General features: G+C 49.3%; 1 protein-coding gene across 5 annotated transcripts in view; it reads right to left on the bottom strand.

Annotated features, from left to right (window-relative positions):
* The window catches only part of IGF1R (insulin like growth factor 1 receptor), a 319,076-nt gene that overhangs the window by 9,502 nt on the left and 298,545 nt on the right, over positions 1 to 11,029 (bottom strand). For all 5 annotated transcript variants that reach the window (XM_005560575.5, XM_005560576.5, XM_073996803.1 and 2 more), the window contains one exon: positions 6,366 to 6,500. In XM_005560575.5, coding sequence (XP_005560632.1) covers positions 6,366 to 6,500 — 135 coding nt within the window. The remainder of the gene's footprint in view (positions 1 to 6,365; positions 6,501 to 11,029) is intronic.

Here is an 11,029-nt window from a genome sequence, read left to right as displayed (position 1 = left end):
GTTACGAAATTCGTAAGGGTGGAGCTGGGATGGAGTTCTCTGTGCAACAGGATGACTACACTTTGATTGCCAACGACCCCGGAAAAAGGAATTTTCTCTTAATCTAAGTAAGAGTAACCCTGGGCCCACCAGGAGACCCTCCCTCGCCTAACTGTCCAAGAGACAGTCACAGATGTCACAGGGATGTGCTTTGCAGTGATAAAAACTGGCAGCTTGATGACAAATAAGCCTGCCTTTCCATACTCCCCATCACTGCCTAAGAAAAACGATCGGGGTTAAAAAGAATTAAAATAGGCCATAATGACATGAAATGCATCTCCATATGGCTGGAGATGTGAACTCCTCTCCAGCTGACTTGCCCCTGGGCAGAAGTGTACCCGGGCCAAAAGCATGAGATGTGCTTGGCTTTGTGCCCTGTGGCCGGGGACTGAGGAGGTGCCACTGGAGGGGCAGCGAGGCAGTGACATCAGCACAAACAAGCCATGTGATGCCTCTTTTAAACCATTCCAGAGTAACAACCCTTCCAGGGCTGCCCAAAAAAGGAAGTCTTTTTTGCTCTGTGGGATTCAAGACCTTGTTTACTATTTCCACACATACAAAAAATCTCCATTAGACTCTAGAAGGATGTGTGAGCTGATAAAACTCATCTTTTAAAAAGCACCTTTTTTTTTTTTCCCCATGGGTCAGCTCTGGCAAGTCTGGAGCCATCCTTCTTGAATGCTCTCCCCTTTGGGGGACACATACCCGGCCCTTCTGGAACAGGGACAAGACTCAAATGGAATTCCTGCCCTGCTGGGAAGCAGCCTCCTGGGGGCCAGCTGTGCGCCCTGGAGGCTGGGTGATGGTCAGCAGGATGAGCACACGGAGGTGCCTCTGTATTCCCATTCCACTCTTGGCCCTGATGTCCTGAACTGGACAGGCTGTGACCTGTGTGGGATGTCAGCAGGCCACGAGGCACCCGCACATTCCCGCATGCTGCCGACGCTCACCGGATTCCCAGAGGACCTGCAGGGCTGAATGTGTCTCTCTGCTGGCAGTCCTCAACAGTGAGGGTTGTCTTAGGAACCACGCCTCAGCCAGGAGGACATGGGGCCTGTGTGCCTCCGTGAGCTCACTGGGAATAACTGAGCAGGAGCGCCCTTCCTGCCTGTTTGGATCCCACTCAAGCACTCGATTCCCGCAGAACCAAACCGGGATTCCAGCAATGGGAAAAAATACAAAAAACCATCAGATTTCACTAAGTTTGTTTCAGACTCATCTATTAGTTGATAATGCTCCAGGCTAAAAGTTCAGATTCCCTCCTGAATCCTGCAGACCGAAGACATCTCTGGCAAGAGTCCGGACACGTGGAGCTGTGGAAGTGTTACCAGCAGAACAAATGGCTTCCTAGCCCAAGTTTTCCACGGCTGCGTTCACACCTCTGTCCCGGCCCTTATCCCGGAGCATCAGAGCTGGGACCTTTTACGTCACTACGTTTCATGAAAGCCAGGGCCACTCCTGGCTCATCTGTGTGACCTCAGCGTCAGCATGCACCCAGAGGGGCTTAACAACATCTGTGGCATAAATACTGAGATCTGGGCTGAAATAAGGCTGAGGATGGGCTTTGTCATCAATCTAAAATACAGACCCAACAGGGAACCACAACCCAAATCTGATGCCGTGGTACTTGCTGAGTCAATTCACACTGAGTCATGGCGTTGAGACTCAGACCTCAACACCCCGTTGCTTGGGGACCATGGAGTCCTTCCTCTAAAGCCAGAACACTCGGTGACACTGAGGGGTGAGAATCTGGCTACTTCCTGATGGTGAGCTCCAGTTCACCTGCAGCCACTGAGCTCCTTCAGCCCCCCAATGTCACCAGGTAGTGCCTGTTCAGATCTCAGAACCACACAACTCACACACTTTCTCAACTGGGACCTGGCAGAGGTTTCACGGCAACTCGCAAGGGCTCACGGACTCTCCTCTCTGGGATAAACAGAGGCCATTCTTTCATGTCTTGTAACAACAGAACTCCCATCCCAGAACCCTCCTTTCTCACGTAAGCTCATCAGTAAACTCAGAATGACAACATGGACACTCCCTATGAAACCAAATTGCCTCCTTTCATTCTACTTTTTTCTTGGAAGGGAGAAAAATTCTCGATGGCAAAGCAGAAATGCCTCCTGAAGTAAACATTTAATGTCAGAGTAACCGCTTTGAGTAAATTTCCTTGTCACTCTATGCTGGGAACAGGAAGTGCCCTGCGTTTCCCATGGCAGGTAGGCTGCATCCCAGGCAGCTTACGTTAATATTAAGACCCCAGTTACCTGGAGGTGGACAAAGTAAGAATCCCACAAGTCTCTTGTAGATAAAACGTTTACCCGAGTCAAAGAGAAAGCACAAAAACAACACACTCTCCCTCACCCACCCCAAACCACAGAAGCAAAACTCACACCTGCTTTCATGGGGTGTTTCTAAGCTTGCTAAAATACCACCAGTTCTAATATTAGCCTAGATTCTGGCACTGTACCTTTATGCAAATTCAGTGGTCGTCAGCTCTCATACTCCATGGCTTATATTCAGACTCGAAAGCATGATTTTTCTTATAATGGCTGACAAGAAAACAGTGGCTGTACTACTCAAAGTGTGGAGCGGATGGTCACCTGTGAGGGGCACTGGGTGTGTGTGTGTGTGTGTGTGTGTGTGTGTGTGTGTGTGTGTGCGCCCCAGTGGTCCTCTCCCTCGTGTCCTGGAGCTCACATCCCCATGTGATTGACTCCCACATGGTGTAACCTGAAGGAGAAGGTGGGAGCTTCAGAGTGTGACTTCTGAAGTCTGGTCAGAAAGGACGTTGTGCCTTCTGCTCAGGTCCTGGATCTTTTACTCTAGGGCACAGCAGGCAAACTATGTACCTGTGGGTAAAATCTGCCCTGTTGCCTAGTTTTCCAAGGTCTATGGCCTAAGAATGGTTTTAATGTAAATGGCTAAAAGAAATTCAAAATAAGAATATTTTGTGACAACACAAGAGATTATGTGGAATTCAAATTTCAGTATGCAAAAATAAAATTGTATTGGAACACAGCCACACTAGCTTATATGACACCTCCAGCTGTGTTTGCTCCACAATGGCAGAGTCAAGTAGTCACAGTTGAGGTCGTATGGGCCCACACAGTCAAAAGTATTTTTTTTTTGAGACGGAGTCTCGCTCTGCCGCCCAGGCTGGAGCGCAGTGGCCGGATCTCAGCTCACTGCAAGCTCCGCCTCCCGGGTTTACGCCCTTCTCCTGCCTCAGCCTCCCATCAAAAATATTTTTTAGCCGGCCTTTTAGAGTGTGCCAAACTCTGCTCTAAGAGAAGCTAGCTATACATCCTGAGACACTTAGGCAGTGCTCCAGAGAGGCCCATGTAGAACAGGGTGGTTCATGCAGGGCATACTACCTATGCAGCAACACCTTGCAAGTGGGTCTGCCTGCCCCAGGCAAGCTGTCAGATGACTGCAGCCCCAGCGGACAGCTGGGCTGCAACCGTGAGAAGGGCTCCAAGCCAGAGCCAGCCGGCTATGCCGCTCCTGCATTCCTCACCTTCAGAAACCTCTGAGTGATAATACATGTTTACTGTTGCTCTCAACTAGTAGGTTTTGGGTAGTTCGTTATACTGCGATAAAAAACTAACACAGAGAGAAGAAGAATTTCTATACTGGGTAAGAAAAGGTACTAAGTGGTCTTTCGAGTCTCTTCCAAGTTTGGATTGTGGAGTTCTGAAGAGGCCATGCTAGCAAGTTTGCTTGATGAGGGCTCCAGGAAACCCAGTGCTTCTGCATCTGTAGGTGCCACCCTCAGAGAAGAGGAGCCTCCCATCACTGGCACAGGCCCAGGGCACCAGCCAACTTTCTGGTTCTGGCCCTGCCTCGATAGGACAATGGGGACCCCGACGTGTGCTAGCTGTGCGAGGGTGATGCCTTCACTCTGGCTTTCCCTGGCATTCTTCCTGCAGCCACCTTTCTGAATTCCACACAAAGTGTCCATTGCCTGGGATACACTTTAGCTGAACCTATGTTCAGAAGCAGCAGCTAATTGAGCATGACGCCCAGCCAACATACTCCCAAAGCACAGGGGTGTGTGTCTAGTCTTCCCCACCCCATGCCCTCCAGAGGCAGGCCATTTACAAGGAGCTTAGGGATTCAGTATTTGTAGCAACACTCAAAGTGCTATGAAACAAAAATAGCACCTTGATTGTTTGATAAGGACAATGATTTCTGAGACTATGGAATTCTAAGATGCCCCCCAAGATTGCTGCCCCTGGTGTAAATATCCCATATAATCCCCTCACTTGAGTATGGGTGGGACTTGTCAACATGAGAGGATACTTCACTCCTCTAATTAGGCTTCTAATCAGTTGACTGAATCACTTAAAAGGGAGAGATTATCTCGGGTAGATCTGACCTCATCAGGTAAAAAACCAGCAGAAGCAGTAGAGAGTGATCCTCTTATCAGTCTTGAAAAAATAGACTGCTGTTATGAGCAGGCCTACGGAGGGTGTATATGGCAAGGACTGTGAGTGGCCTTGGCCTCCAGAAGTTGAAAGCAGTACCCAGGTGACAGGTGCCAAGAATATGGGGACCTCAGTCCTGCAACTGCAGAACCCTGAGGTGCCTTAAGATGGCCCTGAGCCTCAGGTGAGACCGCAGCCCCACTGACATCTTGATTTCTGCCTCCTGCTACTCTGCAGGAGGACAAGAACACCTGCATCTGGATTCCTGGCCCACACTGTACGGGACCAAATGAGCAAAGCTTTTGTGGCTGCTGGAGCCTGCATTCCCTCCTGTCCACCTGACACACGTCTGGTTTGTATTTATCATCCCACCACTGTGGACCCAGCCTGAGTCTGTGCTGGCTCCAGGTGGGTGGATGGGTGAGAGGTAGGAGCTGGGTGCCTTCATGCAGACATGACAGCCCAGTAATTCCTCAGTATCCTTTCCAAAGTGAAGCCAGGCCTGTCCTGAAAAGCATTTCTGGAAATCTCCTGAATTGGTCTTGAGATACTAGTGGGAGCCTACCTTTATGTTCACCTATGGAGATCCAGAACAATCTCTGAAGCCTGCCTTAAAGTGCATGTCAAAAGCAAAGTCATTGTTCCCAACCTGTACCTGTTGTGCACCTGACGACTGAACCAGAACACATTCACCCCCTCCTCAAACTCGTTCCAGGAAAGACAAAGAGGCCTCCCTGCTCCAGCAGCTCTGACCTCCACTGAGCCACCAACAGCACCATCCATGGACACAGAGTAAGTCCTCCACCAAAAGTGGGGCTTCTCCAGGGAGTGCTGAGTAGTGAGGCCTCACCATCACCGTGAGGCATCACAAACTCTCTCGTCATCTGACAAAACTTAGGACTAAAAGCTGCAAAGTGTTTTTTCAAAATAAGTGGGGTTGCCAGGTGCGATGGCTCATGCCTATAATCCCAGCACTTTGGAAGGCTGAGGCAGGCAGATCATCTGAGGTCAGGAGTTCAAGACCAGCCTGGCCAACATGGTGAAACCCCATCTCCACTAAAATTAGCTGGGCGTGGTGGTGGGTGCCTGTAACCCTAGCTATTTGAGAGGTTGAGGCAGGAGAATTGTTTGAACCCGGGAGGCAGAGGTTGCAGTGAGCCAAGATCACGCCAATGCACTCCAGCCTGGGCGACAGAGCGAGACTCCATCTCAAAAAAAAAAAAAAAAAAAAAAAGTGCAATGAGAAGACAAGTTCACCAGCGCTTCGCAGGGATGTCAGTTCACACACACTCCAGGTCCACACTGGTCAGTGGATGAAGCTCTGGAGAGCATGTTACTTGGATGGTTTATGACTTTTGTGAACACTTAACAGAGAAGACATGTGGGGCAGGGTTCAGAAGACACTAAGCTGACCCTACATGGCGCATGCTGGAGCCCTGACCATGCAGCTCTGTGTACACTCACTCACTGCAGCAGTTCTCTCAGGCCTGCCAGAGGTGGGGCGGGGGGCTCTTGAATTTGACTTCAGAGTAGTAAGTGTTGTGTTGTTGCCTTCTTTAAAAAGAAACAAAACCTCACATGGAGAGGATGAATAAGGATGGATTACTCTGGCCAAACATTTCAGAGACATTTGGCCTGAGACACTATAGTGCGAACTGCAAATCAGAACGAAAGCATTAAGGAATATAGGGTAGAATTAAGGTGCCCATGGAAAGGCACAGGTCTACCAACCAAACTCAGCTCCTTCCATGAGGACGAACCGTTCCTCAGCCGCACCTGGCCAGAGAGGCGAAGGACCAGAGAGAATGGCTTTAATCTAATCTCCTGTGACCCAGGAAAACAGGCATTTGAGAAGAGAAATCAGAAGAGCACTGAGGGGGCCCAGGAAGTACGTACAGCATGTCGGGGCAGTTGTCTGGCTTGTCCAGAAGGCCGCCCTCCATGACGAAGCGAAGGACTTGCTCGTTGGACAAGCCCTGGTAGGGCTGCTCGGCCAGTGTGGCGATCTCCCAGAGGACAACCCCGAAGGACCTGCAGGGAGAAAAAAACTGTGAGGAGCTTGGAAAGGGATGGACTGAACCATGCTGCCCCTTACTTTCCAGCACTTCTTACATCCTGAGCAGAGAAACTGTCCTTACTATGGTGACAGTGATTGTCAGACAGCGAGCCAGGCCCTGGGCTAAGTGTAGGACATCATCCTCCCTTTGTTGCTGCTAATGTTCCCCATAGACTAAATTCAGCCCTGGTGGTAGAGCTAATGAAGGTGATGGTGAGGGCACTTTCAGCATCCCTTGCATGGTCAGGAAGCCCCTGATCTGTGCTTTGAACGCAGAGTATACTGGGTTTGTCATCTACCTAGTCCCAGCCATTTACCTGGCAAGGCAGTACCTCCCAAACTGGCTTTAACCCAAAATGAATGACATTGTTGTCCAAGCCCCAGCATGGACATTGACTTGGTAGCCTCGAATGAGGCCTGGGACAGTCAAGCTTTACCAAGCTCCTCAAGTGATTTTTATAATCAGGCAATTTTGGAAACCTCTACCCAAGTGGTTCTCACTGCTGGCTGCACAGGAGAATCTCCTGGGGAGGTTTTCAACAGAGGTCTGGACACCCAATAGAAACTCTGATTTGATTGGTCTCGGGTGAGGGCCTGGGTCCTGGAATGTTTAAAAGATCTATAGGGATCTTGAGGTCCAGCTGGGCCAAGGGAGAAGAGAATTCCTGCTGCTCCCCCACCTCCAACAGAGCTGCGGAGCTGCTGGCCTGGAGGGCCTGTGTCATAGGTGGGGGGACCAGGGTGCGCTGCACTGGCTGGTAGGGGGTATCATGGAGAAAGAATCCTTAAGCAGAGAAGCTGGCTGAGGAATAACTTTGTAGTGAGCAATTCTGCCATGCATGCAGCTTTGTCAGTTTAGAAGATCAAACTACTGGAAAACAAATTAAAACAGATAGTACACGTACACAAATTTCAGACAGAATGTTAAAAAAGACAATGCTGGAATCTGCAAAACAAATGTGCCCTCCTAGGGCAAATCTCCATAATTCACAAATTCTCCCTGGCCTGTGTGCCTTTCCACGTGGTTCCCTTTGGCGGAGTAAAGTAGGCTACTCATCAGCAAGTAGGGGCAGGGACTCTAGCTGGACCTGTCCTGGGCTACAGGTGCTGGTTAACCCTCATGGAAGAACCTGGGGCAGGAGATTTTCCACCAAGAGTTCTTGGGACCTTGACCTTGTGCCCAAGTCCACAGGGCCCCTGACTGTATGAGAATGTTTTATTCACTGCTTCAGCTACTTTCGGTGAATCAAAATTTTTTGTACAAATTGATACTAAAAGTAGATGCTAGACAGAAATAGAATCTTAGCAATCAGAGGACAGACCAACCCAAGGTCCTTTTTAACTGCAAGTGACCAAGAAATGCTGTCATCTTCAGGTTGTACAAGAGACCCAGAGGCCAAAGAGCAGCTTAGAGAGGCCTGGGCCCAGGGGAGAAGGGGCTCTCCCTCAGCTTTTGCAGGAAGCTCTGCCTTCTGCAACCAGCCCAGCCATACGGGCAGCATGCCTCAGATGCCAGCGGCAGTAGGACCCACACATCTGAAATGCAGCTTGGTACAAGAAATGACTAGCTCTCCAACAACAAAAAATTAAAAATAAAATAAAAAAGAAGAAATGACTAGCTCTCTGCTTTTGCTGACTGCAGGCTGGTCTGGGAAATGGCCTGAGGATGTGGCTCCCTCCCAGGCCCACTTCTCCTCTTGCCCCACGTGCCTTTCCTGGCTGTGTCACTGGCTTGCAGGCAGCCAATTCTCACGGCATGGCTCCCACCTTGGCCCTCACGGCCCAACTGCTCCATTCCAAGTTCCCGGTTACTGGGCTACCCACAAACTCAGTGCATCTCACACTGAACTCTGATTCGTGCCCTGTTCTTCCCTGGCTTCCCTGCAGCTGATGCCTATTCCACCTGAGCAGTCTGCCTGCTGTCACCCATGCCCTCGGCATCCTCGGAGTCCCACTGCGACCTGTCCACTCAGGCTCACATCTGTCCAAGGTCTGGCACCCTCCTTCTGTCCCCCAGAGCTCCCTCAGTGTGCAGGATCCTCCTTGCCTGGCCCACCACACCCCTCTTCTTTGGTTACAGCGTCTTGCTCAACGCAGCCGTATACTCCGGCTAACAAGAACAACTTCAAGCACAGCTCTAATCACCCTCCGGTTCAGAAACCTTAACAGGGCTTAAAGAATTAGTCCAGAATCCCTAACACAACAGCTGAGGCCTGGCTTGATCTCTCTGCAGCCTAAGTCCCCCAAGGAAACCCCACCAACCCCACCTGCAGCAGGCGCTCCCTACTGCCATGCCTGCCCAGTATTCTCACTGCCAGGAACTCCCCCATCCCGCCCTGCCCCGCTTCTTGTGCTCCTTTTGTGACAATCCATACTTAGGGTGCCTACACAACTTCATCTCTTCTGTGAAGGCTTCTGCAACCCCAAACTGTCAGAATTGCTTCCTCTTCTCCACAAGACTTTATCCTTCAAGGACCAGGACAACAATGATGACATCATCATCATCATCATCATCATCATCATCATCATCATCATCCCTGCATCTTCCACACCCCCAAGAGCCTTATCATCACACACAGGCAACAATACAGGAGGTAGCAGACCCAGCTCTCCACAAATGCTTGTCAAGTTGAACTGCAAAGCCTATCTCCTGAGCAACTCTTGTCTGAGGTCAGCATCACCTGTCACCGAGGGCCACCAAGTGCTGGAGTCTGTCGTCCTTCACAGCTTAATGTGACAACTGCAAGGTGTGGAGATTGAACCATCCCTACCCAATACCAGTTGCCACAGCAGCCATTTAAACCTCTATTCAGGTACCACAGACTTCTCTAGACAGACCTTACCTTACAGATGGAGCAACCGAAGGCCAGAGAAGCTGATGTTTAACACAGCCACACAGCCAGTCAGAAGCACTGAGAAATATGCAACACTTCTGTGGTTTTCAAAGCCGGTATTTTCCTATGTGGTGTTGGCTATTCATGACTTCATATAAAATCAAGTCTTCCATTTCATGGACAGGTTTAATCTTCAAACATTAGATAAATGTTTCTGTGTAAAGCCCTTTCTAATTAGGAATCTTGAGGTTGTTTCCCCAGGGAGCAGACCTGCGGCTCTGAGTCCCCCCACAATGCCCGTGCTGGATGGAGGCAGCATTCAGTAACTACACTTCCCCACACCAGGAGGTGATGGTAGCAATGGCCCACTCACCAGCAAATTAAAACCTACAGAGAAATCCACATTCCCCACAGATGGTAATTCGCCATGAAAGAAGGAAATAACCTTGGCTATTTGTGACTATTTAGAAAGCTTCTTAATAAAAAATAAAGATTATGTGTTGGGTGATCCAGATGCTCAGGAAGAAGACGCAGCTCTAGGCTGTGGGGTGCGGTTCCCCAGTCCTTTGCCTGGTCTGCTCCATGCCTAGAGGGCACCCTTGTCATTTCAGAGGGACAGGTGCTATAGGGAGCTGCGGGGAGAGCAGCTACAGCGCCCAAGGGCCTGGGAATGAAGTCTTGGAAGACAGCAGGAAACCTGGAGGTTTTCTGCCTAGAACAGACACACCTCCTTAGATGATTCCTAGACCTATCTTATCAAGAACAGAGCAAGGTATGCAATTGTGCTACAGAGAGAAGGTCCAATGGGTGTCACACAGAGCCTGACGCAGCAGAACACGAGGGACTTGCCTAGAACAAGGACGTCTAAAGCATGAGGCTGGCCTACCTCTGTGAGGAAGTGAACATGGAGTCCCTAGAAACCTCTTAGCAAAAGCTCAACCACCAGCTGTCAAAGATGCTGTGGGTGCGTTGGGGACTGTGCCTGACTCCAGGGATACATCCCAAATCCTAAAATTCTGGGGTCTCTTCCACAAAGTCAAATAAATTTGTGTTTCTTTCTAGATTTTTAACTATTTAGGAATCATTGCTTTGTGCTGTTGAATACAATCTAAAATCATTTCCATTCTTTTGAGAGGGACAGCTTTAGTTCAGAGCCTGGACAGCTGAGAAACCTACTCCAATGCCCTAGCCTTCCTGACCTGTGCTATTCTCAAAGCCTGTGTTAAAAACCAAACAAAACCTGAAGCACAGTCAATGCCTGAACATTTCATGGAATGAATACCAAACGCCTATTCATGTTTATACGTATCTTTTCGTATTGGTTCATAGTAGTTATGTAGTCAAATGGACAGAAACTGGCATTGAACACACCCTATGTCCCTTTGTTGCTGCTTGTAGCAATAACTGCTAGTCAGAATTTGGGTAAAATTTGCCTGAGAGATATTAACAACACTTTATTGTTCTATCCTGCTTCTGTTCTCCCTGGCTGTATAGTTTTCTATTTTATTATACTACAAAGCTGACCTCCAAGCTCTTGGAGGCACAAAGCCTAGAATAAACAGATGCATGCACGTACCCAGGCTTGCCCTCTCCTCACCATCCCAATTTCTAAAAACCATGCAGAGCACTTTGCTTTGACAGTAAAGAGATAACCATCTTGGACAAGCTGA

The sequence above is a fragment of the Macaca fascicularis genome, chromosome 7, assembly GCF_037993035.2.
Source record: "Macaca fascicularis isolate 582-1 chromosome 7, T2T-MFA8v1.1".
Taxonomy (NCBI): domain Eukaryota; kingdom Metazoa; phylum Chordata; class Mammalia; order Primates; family Cercopithecidae; genus Macaca; species Macaca fascicularis.
The sequence above is the reverse complement of the archived record's forward strand: the minus strand, read 5'-3'. Positions and strand labels throughout refer to the sequence as shown.